This window comes from Mesoplodon mirus (assembly GCF_964341445.2).
Source record: "Mesoplodon mirus genome assembly, chromosome: 15".
Taxonomy (NCBI): domain Eukaryota; kingdom Metazoa; phylum Chordata; class Mammalia; order Artiodactyla; family Ziphiidae; genus Mesoplodon; species Mesoplodon mirus.
The window spans coordinates 26738684-26764401 of NC_138991.1; the positions used below are offsets into that span (position 1 = coordinate 26738684).

At 51.9% G+C, this 25718-nt stretch overlaps 1 protein-coding gene across 1 annotated transcript; it reads right to left on the reverse strand.

Annotated features, from left to right (window-relative positions):
- Window positions 1-516: 516 nt before the first annotated feature.
- XKR7 (XK related 7) lies at window positions 517-23979 on the reverse strand (the record flags this gene model as incomplete). Its single annotated transcript, XM_082644499.1, has 3 exons — window positions 517-1472; window positions 2798-3000; window positions 23396-23979. The coding sequence occupies 3 exons, from the start codon at window positions 23977-23979 to the stop codon at window positions 517-519; spliced, it is 1743 nt and encodes a 580-aa protein (XP_082500625.1).
- Window positions 23980-25718: the final 1739 nt, after the last annotated feature.

Sequence of the window (25718 nt, forward strand, 5' to 3'; positions counted from 1 at the left end):
ACCCACGGGAGCTGTACCAACCTCGTTCACCAGATGCTCCCGCCTCACCCCACATCTTCCGTGGCCTCCTCCATCCTTCCCAGAGGCAGCCCACCCCCACACCCCCTGAGGAGCACAGGGCCTAGGTCATGGACCCCCTTCTCTGGCGGGCCCACCGGAGTTGACAGGTGGGCAACTCCAGGCAGGGGAGAGGGTGTGGGGTCCTCAGCACCAGCCGTGACATGGAGGCCTCCATGAAAGCGGGGCAGCTCACAAGGAGCGTAGCACCAGTTGGTTCCCTGGGCCCCGGTTCAGGGGAGTTTAGGAAATGGGCCACAGGGCTGAAAACAGGGCCAAGGCCTGGGGCCTCCACAAGGCTGTCCCCTCCCGTGAAATAACCCAATGGTGGGCGCCACTCTACCCTTGGACCAACAGATCCACTCCCCCTCAGCCTGGTGGCCCTGAAATTCTGGGCTCAACGCTGTGCTCGATGTGGGATCAGCCAAAGTTCATCCCTTTTTGCAGGGAGACTGTGACCTACAGCGAGGTCTCATACTCCAGCAGCTCCTGGGAGATCCCGATGCTCCGGTACTGCAAGCGGGGTGTCGTAGGCGAGGAGTATTCCAGCGCCAGAATGGTCTTCCGGAGCCGGCGGTCGATAAAATGAGCGTCCCAGGCAGGGTACTTCTTACGAGGCAGGTCAATCCGAATGACAGGCCCCTCTGTCCGCAAGGTGCGGGCCACGGGCGTGGGAGGCAAGCCAGGTCGCACCTGGAAGACAGGTGGTGTGGGGGTCCCCGCACGCTCGCCTCCCATGGAGGCCCCCTCCCGCTCAGCGCCTGTAGTCCTGGGCAGGGACCTCGGGGGACTTGTGAGAGCATCGGCTGGCGGGCCACAGGGCCCTGGGGCCTCAGGGCAGATGCAGCCAGGCATGTGGGGACCCAGCAGGGGCCCGTCAGGGTGCAGGAGGCAGTAGTAGACACACATGAAGAATACGCCCAGCGCGGAGCTGGAGGCCACGACGCAGACCAGAATAAGTGAGTGGAAGTCAGTGGAGAAGTTGCGGCTGGAGTACCAGAAGCCGGTGAGCACGGCGTTCTCGAGCAGGACGATGCAGTAGTAGAGGGTCATGCGGCGGCGGCTGCGGCCCTCCTTGACGTTGAACCAGCAGAAGATGTAGATGATGCCCACCACCATGTTGTAGATGATTTCTTCCCACTTGGACATGCAGAAGTCCGTCTCGCCCTGGATGACCCAGAAGGTCATGACGCACCAGTGGGCCACGATGAAAATGCCAAAGTAGAGCTTGTAAACGCTGGCGAAGAGCGCGAAGGCCAGACTGCGGGCCGCGATGGCAAACAGGTGCCACAGCACCTGGGCCACGGCACCCTTGTAGGACAGCGGCCGCTTGTCGTCCCGTGAGTCCCGCAGCACCTTCTGGTAGGAGGCCAGGGTCCAGGCCAGGGACACGAGTGAGGCGGAGGTGGAGAGGGCTGCAGAGACAGGGTGGGGGCAGGGTGGGCTGGGTTAGGGGTGGGTCTGGGTTGGGGTCTGAGGAAAGGGGGAGGGGTCTGGGTCAGGAGCTGGGTTCTGAGGAGGTGTGAGGGAAGGGCCTGTAAATCAAGAGGGGTGTGGAGAGGGTCTGGGTGGGTGGGCTTGAAGAACACTGAGGCAGGGGTGAGAGTGGACAGGGCTGGGTACTTCTACAGGGATGGGAGCATAAAAGGAGAGGGGAAGTGGGTGATTTTGGTCTCCATAAGGGTCAGGTTGAGGTCTCTAGTATGGGGCTGTTAGGGTTCAGGGGTCTTGGTGGGAGGATGGGAAAATAGGGTCCAGGACTCTGGGACTGAAAAAGGAGGTGAAGAGGGGGGTCATGATTAGGGAATGGAGGAGCCAGAAGGGACTGTTAGAAGCTACAGGCCACCAGGATGAGGCTGGGGCATGGAAAGGAATATCCAAGCTGAGCACAGCTGAGGGCATGGGAGGAAAATCCCGGTGGGAAGTTTCGACTGGGGCCCAGGACCCTGGGCGAGGGATGCCCAGGGAACCTGAGAGATGGTGACAGAGTCGTCTGAAACACTGAGGGTGTGTCGGGCAGTGTCCGGCGGGAGGGGCACGGGGAGCCCCAGCGAGACTGGGCATGTGGCTTTTCTCTGACACTGAAGGGGTTGGCCTGGTCTGTTAGGGTTAGAGAAGCGGCAAGGTGGGTGGGCAGGGTGAGCTCATGGGGACCAGGACAAAGCCTGGGAGGAGTCCCCAAGGGGCTGAAGAGCAGTGAGGGGTGGATGGAAGGGCTCTCTGGAAACTGGTGGTGACTCAGAGAGTCTGTGAGGCAGAGGGGTCCCCAGGAGATGCACGCTGGGATTAGGACAGTCTGGGGAAAGCAGGGGCAGGGGACTTCCCTGAGGGTCTGAGGTGTGGTGATGGGGTCAAGGGCCTCTTTGGACCTGGCAGAAGTGAGGTCTGGTCTGCCCTGGCAATGGCGAAGGGAGGAGGGCGGGAGAGGGTAGTGCGCAGGGAGCCTGAAAAGAGCAAGGGGGTGGGGTGTCTCCTAACACTGAGGGTAAGGGGGCCATTGGAGGGGACCTGGGGGTCTGCAGAGGCCTGGAGAATGGTGAGGGTAGAAGGGTCGGGGCCTCCAAAACCCCGACAGTGAGTGCGCCGAGGTGGGGGGAGTGGACAGGGCCTCCCCAGGGGGCCTTAAGCATGGGGCTGGGGGGTGGGGGTGGGGGACAGGTGGGGCCGTCAGAATACTGCAGACCAGTGAGCCCTGGGGGCGGGGGCGCCCGGGGCGGGCAGGCGGAGGGGCGGGGCTCACCGGGCAGCAGGTCGGGCGCGCTGCCGCGGTGCACCAGGAGGCTGAGCTGCAGCACAAGCTGCGGCGCACTGCGCAGGAAGGTCTCCAGCAGGCGCAGCATGCTCACGTCGGCGCTCTCGAACAGCATCCTCCAGTAGAAGTGGCGCCGCAGCCGCTCCCCGCGCCAGCGGCTCTGCAGCCCTAGGTACATGGCGCGCAGGTACCTGCGGGAGGACGTGGTGCTCAGGCTGTTGCGCGCGCTCATCCCCCTCGCCCCCTCCCAACCAGACCCTCGCCACCCAGCAAGTGCAGAGAGCCAGGGCGCGGTGTTGCCCTGGGCAAGTCACTTACTGCGCTTGTTTCCACAGCTGTGAAACGGCCTCATTGAAAGGATCACCTCACGGGGCTGTTGTTGGGCTGCTCCCACTGGGCTCACTAGCTTAAAGCACTGGCACAAAGTAAGCCTTTAATACAGCATTATAAGGATCATTATTGCTATGGCAAGTTAGGGCCTGGTTTCTTTGCAGGATTCTGGACACCTTACCTGGAGCTTGCAGTAACCCTGTTATTATCCCCATTTTATAGATGAGAAAACTAAGGCTCAGAGAGGTATGTCATTTGTCCAAGGTCACACAGCTAGGAAGCAGTGGAACCAGGATTCAAACCCAGGTGGGCTGGTCTCAGACCCACACTCTAACCAATAGGCAACACTGCCTCTCACTGTAAGCCATAAAGACTTGCCCATACACAGGTTCCTTCAGGGACAGTCCTGGTGCCAGCCCCCAGTTCTGTTGCCAGCTTCCTGGCCTTTTCCCCAGCCCCACGTCTGAGTGCCCAGTTCTCCCCTTAGGGAAGCTGCTCAGAGATCCCCTGGCATTTGCGACTTGGCTGCTTCCCCTGGTGCCACTTCTCCCAACAAACCTCACAGCTCCAGCTGCTTTGCACACGTCACAGATTTGCTCGCCCTCACTGCTAAGCTTTTGCACTTTCTGTTCCCTCTGCCTGGAACACCTTGCCCTGTCCGCCAACCCCACCCCAACCCCAAACCTGGATAACTCTTGCTTTTCATCCAAGGCTCAGCTTTCAGATATGACTTCTTCCAGGTAGCCTCTACTGATCACCCTCCACCTGAGGTAGGGGCCTCTCCCCGGCTTCCCTCCAACACAGCACTTGTCAAAGTGGGTTGTAACTGTCTGGTTATGCATCCATCTCCCCCAGGCTGTGAACTCCATGAGTATGACTAGGTCATAACTGACTGCTATACCCTTAGTTCTTAGCACACGGTAGGTGCCAATCCTATTGGCTGCATGACTGAGTGCATGATTCCAAGTTTGTTTAACTGAATGGAACTCTGGTAGCCCCATAGGAGGTATGGAAGGGATGTGGAAGTCCTGAGTTCAATTCCTGACTTTGCTTCTAATTTGCTGTGTGATTTCGAACAAGACCCTCTCTGAGCCCTAGTTGATCCCATCTAAAGTGGTTGTAAGGATTAAATGGATGAGGTACTTTGCAACTATAAAGTGCAGTGCCCATTAGGGTGACAAAGGACCTGTCCACACAGATCTCTGCCCTGGTTCCTTGCCCAGCAGCTCCACTCCTGGCTGTTGCAGGTACAGACCCTGCTCCCCAACCCCCAAATTCTCTGATACACAGGACAGGCAAGCCCTTTTCATAAAACCAGAGAGGGCTCCTCTAGGAGTCATATCCCCCAAAACTGGGGGAGAAAATCCCACCAGATTCAATGACCCTATTGCCTGAATCCAAAATCAGGGAACCAGAGATCTGGGGGTCTATTCCCAGATGTGAAGTGCTGGCGTTTCCAGGATGTTCTGTATTCAGCTGTGTGTGACCAGCCCACGGGAGGAACCACAGTGCTCCCTGGAATTTGCGCTAATTCCCAGAGTTTTCCCAAATGAGTATCCTGGTCTTAGCAATGGTGTGGCCGTCTCTGGGCCTCAGCTTCTCTATCTGCCAACAAGAGGGATGGGCTTGGAGACTTTGGAGATTCTTTCAGAGCTAATGTTCTGGGACCCAAACTTTTCCCCCAAAACATGGCCAGAAACATCCCATTTAGGCCTCTCCTTCCCATCTCTGGGTCTTCTGAGGACCAATCGGTGGTGTAGACACACCCTCAGTGTGAAACAGTATGGGACTGGCACCCGGGACAACGAAGAGGGCTGTTCCCTCAGAAGCTGACTCAAGATGCAAAGGCCCTTCAGTCTAGCTCTCCTGTCCAGTGCTGGAATCCCTTCAGCAGTTCCCAGCCCCGTGCATTTACCCCTCTGTTCACACACTTCTCAGAACAGGGAGACGCTACCTCTTCAGGCAGAGCCTTTGGCTTCCGAGCAGCTCCAGGGCCGAACTGTGTTTCTCTTGATGAGCAGAAATTTGTCTCCCTGTGACTTCTATTCTTAGGCCGCTGCCTACCCCCCAAATAAGGATGTCTGCAGCTAGAATCATTCATTCACGTAGCAAGCATATCTTGACCACTTGCTATGTTCCTGGCCCTGTGACCTTAAGTACCTCACAGTCCCATGGGAGAACAGACAAGCTAAGGGCTGAAATAGATGCTCTAAGATGCTGTGGAACCCAGAGAAGAGATGGGTAACTTTAGCTGGGGAAGACTTCCTGGAGGAAGAAACATTTGATCTCCATTTTAAAGCATGGGTAGGCATTTGAAGGCACACAGGAAGCAGAAAGCATTTTAGGTGGAAGCCCGGCTAAGGCAAAGGTGTAGAGGCATGAGAGAACATGGCTTTTTCGGGGAACGGCCAGTGTTTTGCCAGGCCTGGTGGGGAGGGTTGTCCTAGGGAGGAGAATTAGAAGACTAGAATTGTGAGGGGCATCAAATTTTGGACTGAACAGTTCATATTTTATTCTAAATCTGAATTCTATCCCAGAATCAGGGGTGATATGATCAGCTCGGTGGCTTAGAAAGCTCACTCTGTTGGCTTGCTTGGAGGAAGGCCAGGTGAGTCCCCAGTTTAGTTCAGGCCTGAAATGACAGGGCTGAGTTAAGGCAGGGCACAGAGGAGGAGCCGAGCGCAGAGCTGGAGATGCCAGAAGTGGGGGCGACTCGGGGAGAGACCAGAACGGCCCTCAGAGCTTCTCAGGGCCGAAAACGCAGACCACCTGTCCCAGCCTCCATCTCCCCCTTCCCATTCCCTTTCCCAGTCCTGTGGCTCCGGCTTTGAACAGGAAGGAGAGACCAGCTGGTCCAGTGTGAAGGGGCCTGGGGAGCTGGGGGAGGGCAACACCCTGGAAGTTTCCCTCAGGCTGGAAGACCATCTGTTTCCCGGCCTGGGTCAGCATGAGAAAGGCCCCAGCCCGGCCAGCATCCATCACCACCTGACAGGCTGCTTGCCCAACTCCCCACCTACTCCTGTCTCCTCCTGTGCCAGCTCCCAACACCCCACACCCCAGCTAACAGCAGACAAAGGGCTTACCCAGCCGAGGGCGCTGTTGGGCCAGAGCAAGGAAGGGGGAGGGGACAAAGAAGGCTTCTGAGACCCAAGAACATGGGGTCAGCAGGGAGCATGGAAAGACCATGCTGCAGTCTGAGGGTGAAAGGGCCTCAGTTCAGCCTCATTTTGCCCCTTGCCCCTTTTGGCAACAGGACCAAAAATCGTGGCTGTCCTTTCCAGCAGGTGGTAAATGCTCGTTGCCAAGGGCCTGCGAGGTTTTCATGGGCCTAGCAAAACGTTTGAAGTCTGGAAAAAAAATTGGCTCTAAAACACAGGGAAAAACTGCAGAATCAAAATTAATAAATGTTTAATTAAACGTCTGCAAAACAGAGCATGATATCAGCCAGGCGACTGCAATTTGGCTTTTATCTGGGTATATATAATTTACATTCGATGTTTGATATGGCTGTATTTTAATATACTTGATAGATGTGGGGCCCACAAAAGTCTTAAAACAGCTCTGCCCAGGACATACAACCTAATTTCCCTGGGCCTCAGTTTTACCTTCTCTAGAAAGGGGCCCAGCACTTGCCCTCCTGCCTACATCACAGCCACGGGGATGAGGATCAGGAGACAAGATGGCAACATGCTGGGCTTGTGGGTTTGCCCGTGCCCTGGATGCTGTGTGGCCTTGGGTAATCTCTCTGCCTCTCTGAGCCTCATTTTCCCCCTTGTTGTGGGCATTTGTAAACTGTAGAGGGATGTGCACATAGTGAGGGTGAGCATATGCTAGGTGGAGGCCTCTGGATCCTTCTGATCATCAAGCAGCCTCTCTCTTTTAATTGAAAGTTGACGTACTAGCAGGTGCCCTTAAAACCTCCTCCAGGAAGCCCACCTGATTCCACTCTACTTGAAAGGAAGTTGGAAGAAGTTGATTTTCACCACAAATGGGACCGATGCCACCTACAGAGAACACCTCATCTCAGGGAATGGAATCCAACTTCAGGGGCAGTGTCTCTACTCTCCTCCAAAACACATCCCCAGTCTGTCCATTCACTGACACCACCCTGGTCCAGGCCATCATCATCTTCTGCTTTCTCAGTCCTGCATCGACTCCTGTGCCCCACCACCATAGTCCATTCTCCACATGGCAACCAGTGGGATATTTTAAAAACTAATCATGTCAGATCATGTTATTCCCCGTCTCAAAATCTTCCAAGGGCCTCCCATCCCACTTGGAATAAAATCCAAGCATCTCCCCTTGGCTTGCAGGCCCTAAACCATCTGGCCCTTTCTGTTTCTCTCAACTCGTCTCAAACCACTGCTTCATTCGTGCCCTGGAGGTTCCTGGAAGCCAGCCAAACTTGTTCCTGACTCTGGACCTTTGCACTTGCTACTTGCTCTGCCTGAAACACCCCCTTCCCCAGATCCTCCCGTGGCTGATTCCTCAGCTCCCACGTCACCTTCTCAGAGAGGCCCCCCAGGCCACTCATCCCACGTCAGCCCCTCTCCACTCTCGCTAAATCACTCTCATCTCTCATATCACTGTCTTATTTTCTTCTTAACATACACTATGAAACAATCTTATTTATTAATTTACACATCTATTTTCTGTTTTATCACTGTGGTTTGCTGAGGGCCGGGACCTCATCTATCTTGGTCACCACTGTGTCCCCAGCATCAGTACGTGTAGTAGGCACTCAATAAATATTTGTTGAATGAATCCAAGTGCATGAGTGTTTGCAGGTGTCTCCCTCCTGACCTTGGAGGCCCTGGGGCTTCTCTGCCTGAGTTTGCATAGAGCCAGAACATCTGTCCTTCCTCCTCCAGGAAGCCTTCCGTGATGCTCCACAGCCTGGTTGGGCCTCCCCAGCTCTGACACCCCCCAGCCTTAAATTGTCTGAGGCCAGCGTGAGCCAGAACCTAACAGACAGCTCTACCACCCCCATTTTACCGGTGAGGAAACAGAGGTGCTCAGAAGTCTGTTTTGGATCTAACTTGCTGACTCCCAATCTTTGGCTCGGAGAAGAAGCCTGTCTGGGAGGAAATTGGAAATTGAAGTGGTAAGTGTGTATCGTTGAGGATGGGGTGGGGAGCAAAATGACGAAGCCTAGAGAAGAGAGAAGCCAGCAGTAAGGGTGTGAAATCCCTCCACTCAAGGATCCGAAAGGCTGTTCCCTGCGAGCAGGCAGCTGGGCAGGAGATGAACAGAGCTCATTCCCTTCTCCCCAGGCCCAGGGACTTCCCAGCGTTGAGGGCTCCTTTCTAACAGGCAGAAGAGAGAAGGATGAGGGGATCCCACATCCCTAAGAAGCCAGAAAGTTTCTGGTCACCCTGTCTCTCTCCTGTTCTCTGTTCCTGGGTTGCCCTGAGTCTCTGGTACCAGTCAGGGTTGCTGGCCTTGGCCTCAGTCTCCGTGCAGAAGGTCAGCCCAGACCCGTCTTCTGTGTGTCCTCAGATCCTCGGTCATTGTCTGTCTCTGGCTCTGGCTCAGATCAGCTTGTTGTTGCGTCTGTCCCTTGAATGCAGGGTCAGCCCATTTACTTATCTGTTCCTCCATTAGTCAGTCAATCTATTTGTCAGTCAGGGTCACTCTGGGGCCCTGGGTCAGTCCTCCTCTCTGTCCTTGGACTATAGGTCACATCGTCTCTAAGATACTATGTCCATCTGTTAGTCAGCTTGACCCTGGGGTCCCAAGTCAGCCTGTCTGTCTGCTCTTAGAGGCCAGGAACGTCAGTCTGTCTGTCCCTTGGATGTCAGGATAGCCTGTCTGTCCCCTCGGATACCAGGCCTGCTTTTCTGTCTGTCTTTCTGGCTGTCTCTTGGATACTGCCTGTTGGTCTGTCCATCCTTCAGTCTCTTGGCGGCTTGGTCCATCTGCTGGTCTGATGCTCAGCTCGTGGCTCGCGTGACTGCCAGTTTTCCGGCCGCCCTCCCCTGCCTGCTCCCCGGCTCCCGACTCTGGGGCTCTCTCTGTCTGTCTGCGTCTCTCACATCCTCGGCTCCTCCATCTGTCGATCTCAGCGTTTCCGAGTGTGTGTTCTCGTCCCTCTCCACTCCCCCTCACAGCTCTGGGCCAAAAACACAGCAGCTTCCAGCGGCTCCCCCGCTCCCACCCTATCCAGAAACGGCACCATGGCCAGCTCTCTTGTCTCCATTGTGGGCCAGGCTTGCAGGCTCTGGAGGGTGACCAGGCTGGGCTGATGGAAAGCAGCAGGAACACTGTACCAACTGGGCCACAACTGCTCCATAAGTCTGTAGGGGGATAGTGTGCAGGCAAAAATAATGAGAATAGCTCACGCTTATTGAGCACCAACTGTATGATAGGCCATGCTAAGCCTTTTAATACATGTTGTCCATTCCTCACAGCAAATCTTTGAGGTGGGTACTATTATTATCCTTATTTTACAGATGAAGAAACGGAGACCCAGAAGGGGACTGGGACTTGTATAGAGTCACACAGCAAGTTAGTGCCAGACCTAGGACTCAGACTTGGCTCTCCATGGGCCCCTGCATCAGAGAAGGAGCTTCAGTTGCCTGGAAGGTATTCAGAGGGCTGCCCGGGAGGACCCATGTCGGACAGGGCTGGACCTAAAAGCTTTGCTTGGAATTATGTGGGTTTAGAGAAAACTGGGGAAGGGGTGACAATAGTAGTTGCAGTGTCAGGAAACCCAAGCTCAAGGCCTTCACTGGACTTTCTGGGAAAGTCCAATCCCTCTGTGGGCTTTAGTTCTCCTACAAAATAGGTCCAAGGAACTTGATGCTTGACTACCCCAAGGAGTTTTCATCAGGCGCATCTCCCCACGTATCCAATTCTGATAACATTAAGGCCCAACAGCTGTCTCCTAAACCCAAGTACTTCTCCCCACCCCGGTGTCATCACTCTGGTCCAAGCCACCCAACCCCAAGCAGCGGCAGCCTCCATCTACCTTGATCTCCTTCCCTCCATCCTTGCCCTCATAGACCGTATTCTTCACACAGCAGCCTGAAGGGTCCTGTAAAATCCTAGGTCAGGTCATGTCACTCTCTACTGTCCTTAGAATAAAATCCTCACCATGACCCGTGGGGCCCAGTGCAATCCAGCCTCTGTCTACCTCTAGGACTTCATCTCCCTCCGCCTTCCCCCTCTCCCACATCTCCGGCTATACTGGTCTTGTTTCTTCCTGAACACCCCAAGCTCTTTCCAGCCTCAGGGCCTCTGCCTGGAAAGGGCTTTACCAGCACGTGGCAAATGCTTATTCTCTCCATCTCAGCTCAGTGTCACCTCCTCAGAGAGGCCCTCTCAGATCCGCCCCCTGCCTTCCAAAGCAATTCTACCCACCCCTCTTGCCACTTTCTGTCAAGTTACCCTATTTTCTGAATAACACATATCACAACCAGAGATGATCTAATTTACTTGCTTACATGTTTCTTGTCTGTCTCTCCATGAGTGTGGGGACCATGTTTGTCCTCTTCTCTGCTATGCCCCTAGTGCCTGGCACACACTTAATGTTCAATATATATTTGTTTCTTGAATGAGTGAATGAATGGAGTGTGAATGTATTCTATAAGCCCCCAAGAGAAGGCTGTCAAGTGCAGAGGGAATCAGCCTTGAGGGTCAGGGAGACCCGGGTTCTGATCCTGACACCATCATTTACTGTCTGTATAGTTTTAGGCAAGTTGCTTCCCTCTCTGAGCCCTTCAGCTCAAAGCCCACCTTATGGGGTAGCCATAAAATCAGAAAGTGGTGATTTGTATAAAATGCCCAGCCCAGTGCAGGGTATTCAACCAATACGAGGTTTTAAGAAGCTGACAGACTCAGAGGCTCCAGCAGGGAGAGGAGGTCTTGTAGTTTCCAGTTTAGTTTCTGGCGGGGCTGAGACCTACTCCTCGCCTGACTTTCCCTGGTGCTCACTGAATCCATCCTCAGGAGACAGAGGGTCAGAGAAGTCCCTTCAGGACAAGTTCACAGGGCAGGGCCTTATTTGGGGTCTTCGTCCTCCTCCAGAAAATAACTGCCACTCATCAAAGACCTTCTGTGGGTACTTTGCTAAAATCCTCACTGCAGCCCTGTGAGGTTTCGTGGGCATGACCCCCATTTTCCAGATGAGGAAACTGAGTCTCAGAAAAGAGGAGGTTCACTTGACGTTTATTCACCCAGCACTTTTGAGTACCTACTGTGTGCCAGGAGCTGTGCTAAAATGCTGGTGGACACGATGGTGAGCAAGACAGACCCAGTCCATCTGGCACTGTCTAGCGGGGAACCTGGACATTAATGAAATCGTCCTGTAGACTTGAAACGACCGACATTCTGTGGGTTGCAGACATGTTCCAACTGGCTTCTGTGCTCCATCACTGAGGAAGGCAATGCTATGGGAGAAGCGCCCAGCTTGGGAAGGGCGTGGCAGTCAGGGAAGGCTTTCTGAAGGAGGTGGCTACTGAGGCATGATCTGAAGCAGGCACAGGAGTTAACCAGGTGAAGGGAGTTTCTGGCAGAGGAACAACATGGCACAGGTCCTGAGTTAGGCGGGAACAGTAAGTGGTCAGAATGGCTATAGCTCCAGAAAAGGAGGTGAGAAAGCAAGGGATGAGGGGGACCATGGTGAAGCACTTGGTCTTTATCTGAAGAGTGAAGATTGTGTTGGATAGCAAGCACTTCTGCATTTTAGAGGGAGTACCCTGGCTGTAAGGAACAGATTGGACGGAGGCAAGGGTAGAGGTTGGGAGACCAGTTACCAGGTGAGAGATGAGGATGGCCCAGACAGAAGGGATGGACCCCAGAGACATTTAGCAGGCATTTTGAGAAGTGACTTGCCCAAGGTCGGTAGCCAGAAGCATTGGAATTGCATCTCAGATTAGGAATGGTGGACTCCTTCATTTCACCACAGGCATGGATCAAGCTGAGGACCTAGATGCAGTCTGTGAGCTCCCTGCAAAACATTGGGCCTCCAATTATACAGCTTCCTCACCTGAAATGTGGCCAAGGAAGCTCCTGGGGGGAATGGCCTTGAGGCCCCCTCCCCATCTGTCCACTCCTCAGTGCTGAGCACTCCTGCAAGGATGCAAAATGGGACCTTCCTGGAACTGGCAGCCTAATGAGTCATAAATGTCAGTAAAGGATGCGATTTTACACGTTTGGCTCCCATTTCATATGGTGCTGGGAGCTGGGCTGTCTCCTTCCTCCTCAGCAGCCCCCTACAGAGTCACAGCACTTTTTTTTTTTGCTGGGCTAAGGCCAAACATCTCCCTGCCACTAATTTTAGGCTCTGGCTGTAAAGCTGAGACCCTCTCCCAACCCGCCCACTGCAGTCAGCTCCCAGACCGTGCTCCTCTCTTTGCCCAACAGGGAAGCAGGCTGCTCCTCTCCAGCAAAGCATTTGGGACCAGGTTCCTGCCTCTTATGTTCTTCACTGTATGAGTGCAGCCAGATCTCCTTCCCTCTCTGGGCTTCACTTTCTGCATCTGTGAAATGGGTGCAGAGCAGAGACTCAAAGCCAGGACTCCATACTCTAGCCCAAAGCTCTTTGATCCCCCCTTTCCTCTTTTCCTGATATCCCTGTGTGACACTGGGATGGCATGAGCCTGTGAGGGAGAAGGAGTTAGATCCTGGTCTCCTGGTGGCATCTGAAGGTACTTGAAGATCAAGGCAGGGAGAAAGCACCACTTCTATTTGTCTCTGATCTATGAGATCCTAGATGGTAGAGGAGCCAAGCTGATATTATGAGGGACTCTGGGGAATGAAAGAGGGGTGTCTAGAAAGGTAGCTGTCCCTCAGCTCCAGCTGATTGATGCCATGGGAGAATGTGAGCCCAGTATGGCTGGAATTTCAATTTTTCAAGAAGAGCTGGAACTTAGGATATTTATGCAAAAAACAATAAAACCCACAAACTTCAATTTGGAAATGTTGGCAACTAATTTTAAAAATACCATATGTGGGCTTCCCTGGTGGCGCAGTGGTTGAGAGTCCGCCTGCCGATGCAGGGGACGCGGGTTCGTGCCCCGGTCCGGGAAGGTCCCACATGCCGCGGAGCGGCTGGGCCCATGAGCCATGGCCGCTGAGCCTGCGCGGCCGGAGCCTGCGCTCCGCAACGGGAGAGGCCCCAACAGTGAGAGGCGAATTTAAAAGAAATTATTATTCCTTTTTTAGGTTTGATAACAGTATCACATACTTCAGTTATATTTTTTTAAAGTCTATCTTTTTAGAGATGTACTGAAATATTTATGGATGCAATGATATGACATCGCAGACTTGCTTCAAAATAACATGGAAGGGCAAGAAATGGGGTGGGGTCCAGACCTATACTCTCCAACACCTACGTGTCCTACACTAGCCACATATGGTTCTTTAAATTTAAATTAGTTAAAATTAAATAAAATTTAAAATTCAGTTCCTCAGTTATACATTTCAAATGCTCAACAGTCATGTGTGGCTAGTAGCTACTGTATTGGACACTGCACTTCCTATATACATACATAGCATTTCCATCACTGCAGAAAGTTCTTTCGGATGGTGCTGCTCTAAATAAGACAAGGTTGGCCAGGAGATGATCATTCTTGGAGCAGGATGGTGGTACACGGAGGAATCATTATCCTGTTCCCTCTGCTTTTATATATTAAAATTTTTTCCATAGTAAAAAGTTTCATTCAATAGTAGGGGAAAAAAATACTGTGTGGGACAAAGGAACACATCCTCAGGCTGGATTTGCCCTTGGGCCACTGATTTGCAACCTGTGGTCCAGCAGATAAGCATCACAAGGCACCCAAGTTAGATCCACAGACTCTTAAAACTGTGAGGGGCTTTAGAGATGAATGGTTTATCCTCCAAACTGAAGGCAGGAGGCCCTGCTACAGCTTCCCTGCCAAAGGCAGTCACTTTTGTCTGCATGCATGTCTGGTGATGTGGAGTTCACGCCCTCGGGGCAACCCAGGGAGATCTTTCTTCTTATCAAACAGCTTCTGCCTCCCTTTCACCTTGGGTTGTCACCTATCCTCACACTGTCTCTGGAGTCACAGAATAAGTCTCCTTCCTTGAAGGGGGGATCTGTGGGTGAGGGGTAGTGAGCGTTAGGACCCTTGATGCCCTTCTCCCACCCCCTATCTTATTATGAAGCAAGTAGGATGGGCCAATAATAATTGGTAGTAAATATTTTCTGAGCATGTAATATGAGAAGACTCTATTCATTTACATTATCTCAAGACATCTTTACAAGAACCTTAAGGGGTGAATACTATCACCCCATTTCACAATGCGACTAGAGCTCCAGCTGGTGGAGCAACTTGCCCAAGGTCACACAGTGAGGAAGCCATGGCACCATGGGCTGTACCAGTGCCCCAAGCTCTCAGCTACTCTGCTGTCTTGTCCAAGTCCTGGGAAAACTCATCCAGGATTCCCAAGCCCCCAACTGGACTTTACAGATGGGATAACTGAATTCCAGGCAGAGAAATGTCTTGCTCAAGATTCTGAGTTCAGAAACAGACTCACAGACTTAGAGAACAGACTTACGGTTACCAGGGGGGAAGGGTGGGAGCAGGGATAGATTGGGAGTTTGGGTTTGACAGGTACACACTGCTATATTTAAAATAGATAACCAACAAGGACCTACTGTATAGCACCAGGAACTCTGCTCAATATTCTGTAATAACCTAAATGGGAAAAGAATTTGAAAAAGAATAGGTACATGTATATGTATAACTGAATCACTTTGTTGTACACCTGAAACTAACGCAACATTGTTAATCAACTATACTCCAATATAAAATAAAAAATTTACATAAAGTTACGTTACTAACAGTGGGGGAAAAAAGATTCTGATTTTAAAGATTCTATTCAGTTCATGTGAACCTTTATTGAGCACTTACTGCACAAGAGAACTTCATCCCCTGTCAGACACACGTGCATCCTCCTGGGAACTCAGCCCCGGGGTTGCTTCTACTACATCTTGTACAAATACATATGTATTGCCCTTAGCCTGCATTTGTTCATTGACAGTTTGGAAGGTTGTGGATGAAGGCCTAAGCAGACCTCAGCGCTGTGTCCACACAGCAAGGGGCTCCCACACTGCCTTAGCGCCCCCCACATCAGCCACAGATGCAAACCCTGCTTCAACAGAATTTGTGTTCCTAAGACCCTACTATGGACCTCACCAAAGCTCGCTGGGTACAAGGCCACCAATAGCAACAGAGTGCCAGCTCGGAGCCAGTCATGGTGGGGGACAGAAAGAAGAACGAACAAGGCCTCAACTCCCCAGGCGCTTTTAATCTGGTAGGAAAACCAGCCAGGTGGGCAAGGATCACAACAGAATCTGATCAGGACTGTGGGGCTGAGGAGGAATGAGTAATTGTGCATGGGGGGCAAGTCGGAGAGGAAGAACCCAGAATGTCAACAGTGGGTACTTTATATAAAAATAAAATTTAAAAAATACTTTTCTGACTTTTTCCCTCTTCCCAAAGCAATACATGATTGTTTGTTTTGTAAGAATACACTTAACTGGCAAAAGGTAGTATCTCTTGGTAGTTACATATGTGGGCTGGGGAGCCTGACTGCATGGCTTCAGACACTGGCTTTGCTACTTATGTATTAGGAGGCTGTTACCTCTCTGTGTGTCAATTTCCACGTCTGAAACATGGGCCAATAATGCTATCTAACACTACTTGAGGACTTATGATGTGTTGAATACTGTGCAAAGCATGTTCCATATATTAATTCAATAAGCCTTCATAATGGCCATTTGTATAGGGGTGTTATCCCATTTCACAGATGAGAAAACTGAGGCCCAGAGAGGTTAAGTGACTTGCCCAAGGTCACATAGCTCCTAAGTGGCAGAGTCAGAGTTTGGGCTCCACAGTCCTTATTATTCATTATTACACTCCCTACCTGACAGGATTGAAGAGGAATGACCTAATCTATGTCTCTATAAACAGTGACTATAATTTTTAGTAGTATCTGACTCTTTGAAAGCAGGTGCACATGTTTTTAAAATGTATGCAGGTAAAACGTATTTCTTGGTTAATTAAAAATCAGAGTAAAATCATCAAGTGATACAAGAAATACCTAATTAGTAAGGGAAAATCTCCCCTAACCCCACCTCTGCGCCCCCAGAGATAATAAGTGGAGGGGAGTCTTCTTTGCACCTTTCCTGCGCTGCCTGAGGTTTCAACAAGAGCATACAGCTCCTTTTTAAACAGACAAAACAACCAAGCAGTTTTCATTTTAGATGAAAAATGACAACAATTAGCCTGATTGAGGAAATGGGAGGTGGGGTCTGAGGGGCAGCGGGTGGCACGTGTTGAGTTTGTTCAGGGCAAGCGTCTCAGAAGGGGTGGCATTTGAGCTTGGTCTTGAGGGATGTACAGAGTTTCGCGGGGAGGAGGATGGGGCGGGGTGTTGCTGAAGGAAGGACTGCAGGCAGCTGCTTAGAGGCATGAAGAAAGAGCATGTGACTTATTTGGGGGGGAGGGTAGAGCAGTGAGGGGATGAAAGGGTGGGAGGTGCGGGGCTTGACACCAGGCTGTAGCATTAAGACTCGCCCAAGGGGCAGAGGGGAGCCAGGGCTGGCCCTCTGGCTACAGAGGGGCAGGGTCAGCTCTGAGCTTCAGAACTACCATTCTGGCCGCAGGTGGAGACAGGATGGGGAGGAGTGGGCTGGGGGGAGACCGGAGGCTGATAGGATTTCCCAGAGGAGGAATTCCGAGGCCCTAACAAAGGCAGAGTGGTGAATGGAGAGGCCAGAGAAGATCCCAACCCATCTTCCTTCCTCTCCCTGGGGACCTTCGCCCCAGCTGCCAGGGGTTCAAAGCCATTTCCTGGCAGCCATCCCTCCTCCCCCAGGACTTCTCCTGTGTGGTCTTTATAGATCAAACAGGGGACGCTGGGCCCAACTGCCGCCGCTGTGTCTGTTAGGAGCTGCTCTAATGGCCTGTTGCTGCCAGCTGGGCAGGGAGAGGAGGGTGGCCGGGTGGACAGCGTCCTAGAGAAGGGTCTCCCAGGAGGTGGGTGGTGAGGCTAGACTGGAACAACCCTGCAAGGTCAGAGCAGGGAGGGACCTTGTGGATAGTCACTGAGTTCAGGGGGTTGTAAACATGTTTCAGCTGTAGGACTGTCAAAACAAAATCTTAGACACGTGACCATCATATCAAGAAAGAGAAACTTGAGATACTCAGGTTGAAATGATGGTAAGAGGTGAAACACAGTTTGAAAACCACTATGGAATCCAACTCCTGACCTGTTTTATGTATTACTTATACACTTGTATTATTACTGTACAACTAGTAATGGCTACCGAGAATTGAGCACTTCCTGTGTTCCAGGCACTGTGCTAAACACTACACATACATTCTTTAATTTACTCCTCCTCCAAGCCACATGTGATACATACTATCAGTAAGAATGTCCAATTTGCAGATGAGAAAATTAAGGCACAGACAAGTTATGCCATTTGCCCCAAATCACAGAAAGTGGCAGACACAGGATAAGGCTGATTCCAGAGTATGTATGAGTTCTTAACCATTAACTGTCTGGCCCCAATGGGGAAATTGACCAAAGAAGGAAAGATATCCTGTCTGCTATGCCTAAAACAGACCCCCGCCCCCTCTGCTACTGCCCTGGTCCAGCCCCCATCTTCTCTCACCTGGATCATCGAGGGTGGATCTCTTCGTGGGTCACCAGGCTTACCCTGGCTTCCCTCCAGTCCATTTTCCATCCAGCAGCCAGAGTGCGCATTGTAAAGCATAAGTCTAGACCCTGTTCCTACTCTGCTCAAATCCTCTTGGGCTCCCCACTTCATGCAGAGTGAAAGCCCCAATCCTCCCCCTGGCCTGTGGGGCCCTGCGTCATCCACCCCCAGCCACCCTGTCCACCGTCGTCTCCTACAATCCCCCCCCAGCTCTCTGCTCTGCCACAGGGCCTTCTCCCTGCTGTGCTCCCTCCCTGTGCCTGGAACGCCCTTCCCAAGACATCCACACAGCTTGCCCTCACCCTGTTCAGCCCTCTGCCCACGTGCCCACCCCTCACAGAGGCTGCCCTGACCACCTTATCTTGAAGGGCCACATCCTCCTCCTTTTCACTTTTTCCATAGTTCTTACCACTATCTGACCCATTATATTTTATATTATGTATTATATTTATATTATATATTATATTTATATTTTATATTAGGTAATATATATTTTATTTTGTTTGTTTATTGGTTTCCCCCACTAGTCTCTTTTGGTTTTTTTTTTTTTTTTTTGCGGTACGCAGGCCTCTCACTGTTGTGGCCTCTCCCGTTGCGGAGCACAGGCTCCGGACGCACAGGCTCAGCGGCCATGGCTCACGGGCCCAGCCGCTCCGCGGCATGTGGGATCTTCCCGGACCGGGGCACGAACCCGTGTCCCCTGCATCAGCAGGCGGACTCTCAACCACTGCGCCACCAGGGAAGCCCCCCACTAGACACTTGAGCTCCAAGAGGGCCGGGACTTTGTCTTGTTCACCACTGTATTTCCAGCGCTTAGTGCAGTGCCTGGTAGACAGCAGGTGCTCCATATATTTGTGGACTGAATGACTACAGATTAAATGCACAGCTGCCGGGTCCCTACGGCTTCAGGGTCCTTCAAGGCCCTCTTGCCCTCCTGCCCACTCACAGGCCACCCGCTCAGTGAACAAACCTCTTTCTACAGGGAACAAAGCCCAGGCTGATGGTCCTAACCATTGCCAGGGGTTCTGAGCACTTAACGATGGCCAGCCCTTTGCTAAACCCTTGGTATATTATCTCTTGAAACCTCGAAACAACCCAAGAGGTGATACCATATGGTCTCTAGTTTATAAAGGATGAGACTCAGGCACAGAGAGATTATGTGACCTGTCAGGATCACACATATAACATGGTATGGTCAGGATTTGAACTGAGGACATTTGAATCCAGAGTTCATGTTCTTAACCATCACGCAAAGAAAAGAGCTTCCCAGAGAGGAGCCCCAGAGACTGACTTTCATACCAGGTAGGTCACTAATTCATTTCTGAACTTCTCTGGAGTGCAGGGCTTGTGAGGAGAAAGAGGGAGCCGTGCTGGGGCCTAGACAGAGACAGTGTGGTAGAGGGAGGGCCTTCAAAGTCCAGTTTGCCTCTTTCCTTCCCCTCCCTCCCATTTTGGGGTCCCCAGATCCTGACAGCCTGGGAGGAATCCCATGCCAGATTAATTCCACTAATTGGCTTAACAAACCACGCTTATCTGGGCAAAGCTGGGGCCCGGTGAGTTTAAGATTAGGGAAAGCAGGATGCATGGCTTACTGCTCTCCTGCCCACAGGGTCAGAGGGGACAGGGTTAGGACTTTAATTGGCTTAACAGTGCTGAGTGGCTTAACAGCTCAGAGGGTTGGGGGTGGGAGCTGGGCAGAAGGGCATGAAAACACAGGTTGGTGTCCAGCCCCCAGCCAGCTTCATGTCTGACCAGAGGATCTGTGTGTTCTCTCAGGGATCAGTCTGTCTCTGTACCGGGCCATTGCTCTGGGATCCTCTAATGCAGTCAGTGTGGTGGTGTCAGGGATAGAGCCTGGGCTTGGGAATTAGACAAAGGTGGGTTGACACCTCACCTCTCCCCCACTTGCTCAGTGGGTGACCTTCGGTAAGTTACTTGACTTTTCCAAGCCTCACTTTCTTGTCTGATAAATGGGTATATCAACTGTCACCAGAGGGAAGGTTTTGGGGCAAAACAAGATCACATGCCTAGAGCACCTCACATGGGGTCTGCTGGGACATGGAGGGTGCATAGTGTCTGTGAATTCCTTCTCTTGCTCTCCCTCCTCAGAGCCCCATTCTGTGATTAAAATAATAACATGCATCTTGCAGGGTTGTTTGGGAACAGAAGAAGAAAGGACCTGAATCAATTGTAAGGAGCTGGTCAGAGGTTACAAAGAGGATGGGCCCACATATGTTTCCTGTGGTTGACACTATTTTTAAAAACCTTAATTAGTAATTGAATACTGGCAGAATTCACAAAAAAAATCCCAATTTCCCATTTCTCTTGAGAAATCAAGACTTGACAACACCTGGTCCATGATTTCTTGTGGCACCATCAGCTGGAGCTGGGTGGTAGCTTCAGCTTCTCTAGGACACTGCTTGCCCCATACTGTCCCCTTGTCTGACACCCATGTACCGACAGTCTGTGTTACTAGCTCCTCAAAGTATTCAAGCTTTTGACTCAGCATTGTGCAAGCATAAGGAGTTGAAAGATATCTTTATGATTCAAATTAATTTATTCAGATTTGGGGGCACGGGATCAGCAGGTGAATGAATGGCCAGTCCCTCAGCGTTGATCATGCAGGTCTCACACACACATCTCCTTCCTCATTACCCTGGGTTCCACCCCTCAGAACATCTGCACCAAGTCCCGCTGGACAGCGAACCTGTTCTTTGTGGGAACCTCATGTTTGCTTACCACATTGCTTAGTTTCTAGGAATACCAACTCTGGTGGCTTCTTGTCTGGATTTCTCTCCATTTAGCCAGACTCTCAGCCATTTTTGAATCCAAAGCTTTTGGGACAGGGGCCCAGAGATTTAGCTCTGATATAGACCCAGAGTCAGACTTCCAGAAAAGGGAAGGCTCTTAAGGTCATCAAATCTATTATTCTCATTTTACATACAGGGAAACTGAGGCCCAGAGGTGGGAAGAGCCTTGCCCAAAGCCACCTAGCCAGCTAGTTACAAACCTGGATGAAGTCTCCTGATCCCACCCTACCCCCAACCCAGCACTTTCCTGACAATATACACAGTCTCCCCATCCTTATCCACATAGTTCAACTCCCTCCCCCTCCTTTTCCATTCTTATCTCAGTCCAGCAGAAGCCCTGACTTTCTATCATCCTGGAATCTTGGTATCTCAGACTCATAATTCTTTGAGCTTGGAGGACACTTTAGTGGCAGAATTGCAGGGGAGATAAATTGAACTTGGGCTTTGAAGGCAGAGAGTCTTGAGTCCCAGTGCTTTTACTCCCTAGCCATGTGACCTTGGGCAAAGATGTCCCTTTTCTGAGCCTCCATTCCCTCATCTGTTAAGCAGGAATGATAATACATCCACATTGCAGGATTATTAGGAGCGATACAGGAGATGAAGCAGGTAAAAAGGCAATCAGTAGTCTGGCACAAAGTGAATGCTTAATGAAACAATTGTTACAGAACTGTAAATTAGGGCTCTCATGCCCCTAATGCCTAAGTGAAAGAGTCCAGATGTGATCAAAGAGAATGGAAAAACTGAAGCATATATACCCTGTCTAAATTGTTCCAGGCCTGATATTGCTAGATGCATTTTTTTTTCAAGAGAAGCTAGGATTTTGGATTTTTGAAATACTATGCAAGCCAGACAAAACACTTCTGTAGGCCAGGTTCAACCTAAGAGCCATTAATTTGTCATCCCTGCAAAATCATCTCATCCCAAGCCCCTCATTTTACGAATAGGGTAGAGTAGAAATCGCTAGTCCTTTTATCTAAGAAACCATGGAGTTCAATGGACCCTCAGCCATCTGCAGCCACTCCCCTGAGACCCCCACCTCCACCCCATGGTCATTTTTTGCTCTGTTTGAGGGAAATTCAGTTTATGTTCAAGAAAGAAGTATGCATTTCTTCTAAGTAGATTCTGAAAATGGGAGAAGGGGGTTTTGAGGTAGCCAGTGAGTCAAGGGGCAGCTGGCCCATTTTAGGCTGAAGGGAAAGGGGAATGAAGCTTTGGTTACCAAGAATAGGAAGTTACCATTTCAGAATCTAAAAATATCTTTCACCATCTGTCCACTCGGGCACAGAATGATAAATGCAGATTAGTTCCTGGATGTAGACATGAATATTTTTTGTGTCAAGCTAATAATAATAACACCACCTTGTGTGGATAGAGCTCCTCCCACCTTTTCCCTCAGGGCAAGCTAAATGGAATATATACATCATTAGGCAAGGCACAGATGGGGAAACCAAGTCAGAGAGAGATTTGGCAACACAACAAGGGTGACACAGCAAGTGAGCAGCTGGGACAAACCCTGGGAGTCCTCTTTCCAACCCTCAGCTCAGAACTGCATCTTCTGAGTTAAGCAGAATGTGTTAACACGTAGCAGAATAAATATAACAACAGCAGTAATCACCCTTTACTCCACAGTGACTTTGACTTTTTCCATGTTTTCCCCACAGGTGTGATAATCATGATAATCTATTGCATTCCTAAAATATGTTACAGTCTGCAGGGCCTTTACAAAGACCTTCTCTCACCTGACCATCCCAAGAGGTAAGAAAATGCAACGTAGATCAATGAGATGAGAAGAGTAGGGAATCGCCCCCTCTTCACAGGTGAGGAAACTGAGGCTTGGAGGGAGGAGGGGTTTGTGTAAGATCAAATAGCAAAGTTCATTCTGTCAGTGCACAGTAGAGCCTAAGCTACTAGAGCAATACAGACTCAAGGGGAACCCTAGGTTCAGAATTCCCCGTCTCCAGTTAACTCAGCTCAGCAGCCACCCTCAGTCCTGGCAGAGGAAAAAGCCTGGAATTGGGCGGCTTGTACAAAGCTTCGGTTTTGTCTTACTGTCCTGAGATGAAAGGACAGATAGTGGCTATCTAATCTCAGATTCAAGATCCCATATCCCCATGGCTCTGTTTCAGGGGTGGGGGGGTGGGGGCGCTGCAGAGACACTGGGGAAGTCCTAGGAGGCAGAAGGAGCTAGACACCTTCTCAGCTGGGTCCACCACAACCTTTCCTAAAAGTCCAAAAAGTTTGGGCGGGATATTCATTTAGCTGCCTCGAATTCTGTTTCTCCTGGGAGGTTGGGAATGGGCTGCAATTCCGACCTGAGAATCTTTGAGAGCAGAGAGGGACTTCTGAGATCTTTCCTAAGCCCAGGCTCAGGCTCAGCACCCACTCAGGCAGAGAGGAGTGGGACAGGGCTGGATGGAGCCCTGGGGCCCTGTTCCAACCTTCACATTCATCTCCATCGGCCCTGGGCCCTCCTCATTCACACACCCCTGAGGATCTCTTTCTCTTTCTTCTTGCCCCATTCCCTCTTCCCTCAATAGCCAGATCATAGAGGATGGTACTGAGGTTGATCAGAGTTAGAGGGCAGAGGTCAGGGAGGAGCTGGCAGAGGAGGAGTAAGAGCTGCAATAGGGTGGGGCGGGGCGGAGGTCAGGACAGGAGCGGGCGTGGAGGGTCAGAGAAAGGCTGGGGCGGCAGGCAGCCCCTTACCACCTCCCACTCCTCCAACTCAGTTCTCTCCACCTGAGCTTCTCCTACCTCCAGACCTGGCCGAGCTGCAGGAGGTGGACGAGGGTCTGCAGTAGCCAGACGCAGAGGCGGCGGCAGCGGCGGCGGTAGGCGCTGGCCGAGGAGGGCTCAGGTCGGGGGCCCAGATCGGGGCTGCCTTCTTTGGTACGGAAGGTGACGGCGCTGTCCTTGGTGCTGATGACCGGCCCGCCGGTGCCGCTGTCCTTGGTGCTGACTGCGGGTCCCGGGGCCCCAGCGGTCTCCGTGTAGTCGTAGACGAACCAGCGGAAGCTGAGCAGTTGTACAACAAGCGAGGGCAGGATCACAAACAGCAACGTGAGGCCGAAGTAGGTGCGCTGACCCTGCAGGTAGTAGGAGGCCGCCAGCCACAGGTCCGTGGCGCCGTCGGAGAAGAACACGAGCAGCGCGCACAGCACCCAGCAGCAGTCCCGCAGCTCGTAGCGCGGCCCCGGGCCTCCCGCCCCGGTTACCCCGGGGTCCCCGGCTGCCGCCGCCGCCTCTCCGCGCCCACCCGCACTGCCCCGAGCTCCTCCGGCCGCCCCCTCCGGCCCCGGGCCGGCCGCGGCCACCGCTCCATCCGACTTCGCGGCCATGTTGGCGGAGCAGGAGGCGGGGAGCGACTTCCGGGCGGCGGAGGGGGGTGGGGTGCGGAGTGGGAAGGACCCTGTGCGGGCGGCTCCCGCCTCCTCCTCTTCCTCCTCTTCTTCTATCTCCTCCCCTACACTTCAATTATTCATTCCCCTCGGCGCCGCCCCCGCCCCCGCCCTTCCCCCACCCCGCCTGGGCTGTGGCCGGATGCGGGCAGCCCTCCAGGGAATGGAGAGGGGGAGGGGAGGGGAGAGCATCCCAGGTCACCCTCCCCTTCCTTCCTCAGAGGCGTGGGGCTCCAGCCACATGCTTTCTGCCTCCAAGCCCCCCACCTCACTCCACTTCCTTCTTTCCTCTTTTCTTCACCATCCCTCTCTCCATCCTCTCCTCTTACATTTATCTCCTCTGTTTACCTTCAGTGGTCTGGGTCTGAGGAGAGTAGGGGACCAGGGACTTGAAAGTAAGGGGCTTCTTAGGCAGGCACCGCAGTAGACCATCACTCCAAGCTAACACCCCACTTCCTAGTTTCCAGAGTGTTCACATATTGCTCCATCCCTTTCTTTGATCTTGAGAGGTCTCTTTTCTTATTGCCTTTTTCTTATTTAAGCTGAGTAAACTGCAGCTCTGAGAGTTGCTGTCTCTTCCCACTCTCCCCTTCCCCTCCCTCAGGGACTGCCTTCATCTGGCCACAGCCCTAGTCGAACGGAGGCTGGGAAGGGGGCAACATCAGAGGGAAAGGGATGAGAGGAAACACCAAGCGGAGGAAAGAGCAAGTGCAAAGGCCCGGAGGCCTGAGACTGAGGGCATGTTTTCAAGGAAGTCTGGATCACAGATCCAAGGAGGTGGAAAGCTAGGAAAGTTGGGGCTGGAGAGTTCCAAGGGATGCAATCCTAAAGGGCCAGAAGCAATGGGGAAACACTGCAGAATTTGAGTAGGGAAGTAATGTGATCAAATCAGGATTTGGATAAAAGACCCTGCAGCCAGAGGAGAGAAGTGCTTACAGGGAAGCAGTGTGGGGATGGAGAGACCAGAGAGAGAGAGTGATAACAGTAATCCATGAGAGGGGTAGGGCCCCTCATATGTCCTGGATATCCCTAGTTCACCACCCCACTTTACCCTGCTTTGCTCAGATTGGATGTACCAGGGCATGTATGATACAAGCACTCATGTAGCAGTTTCTCTTTGCTCAGAATCATTCTAAGCACTGTACATTTACTAACTCTTTATCCTTACAATTTGTGAGGTAGTTTATGTTTCCCTCCCATTTTACAGATGAAGAAACTGAGTCACAGAGAAGTTTATTTATTTGTTTGGAATCACACAGTAAGTGCTAGAGTCAAATTCAAACCCATCATCTGGTTCCAGAATAAGCTTTTCTACCTTCCAAAGGGAGGATGGGAATTAGGTGAGAAAGGGAGGAGAGAAGAGGGGAGGAAGGGAGGTTTGAGGACCACCCTGCTTCAGAGTGGCAAGGAAGGGAAGATGAAGGGAGACAGCTGCCCTGCGTCAGGAAGGAGCAGCCATTTGCAGTCCTTCAGCCCAACATCCCTTTCGTGTCCAGGGACTGTTTTGGTCCCAGCAATGCTCAGGAGTTGGAGTGCCAGCTGTTGTCCAAGGCTGAAAATGGAGGAAGAAGAGTTAGGGATTAAGGGAGTTTTCCAAGCTGGATACAAACTGACAGTCTTTATCCGCAGACATGTGTAGACTGGTGGGAGTTTTTGTGGGTTGGGCTGGAGGGGAGTCG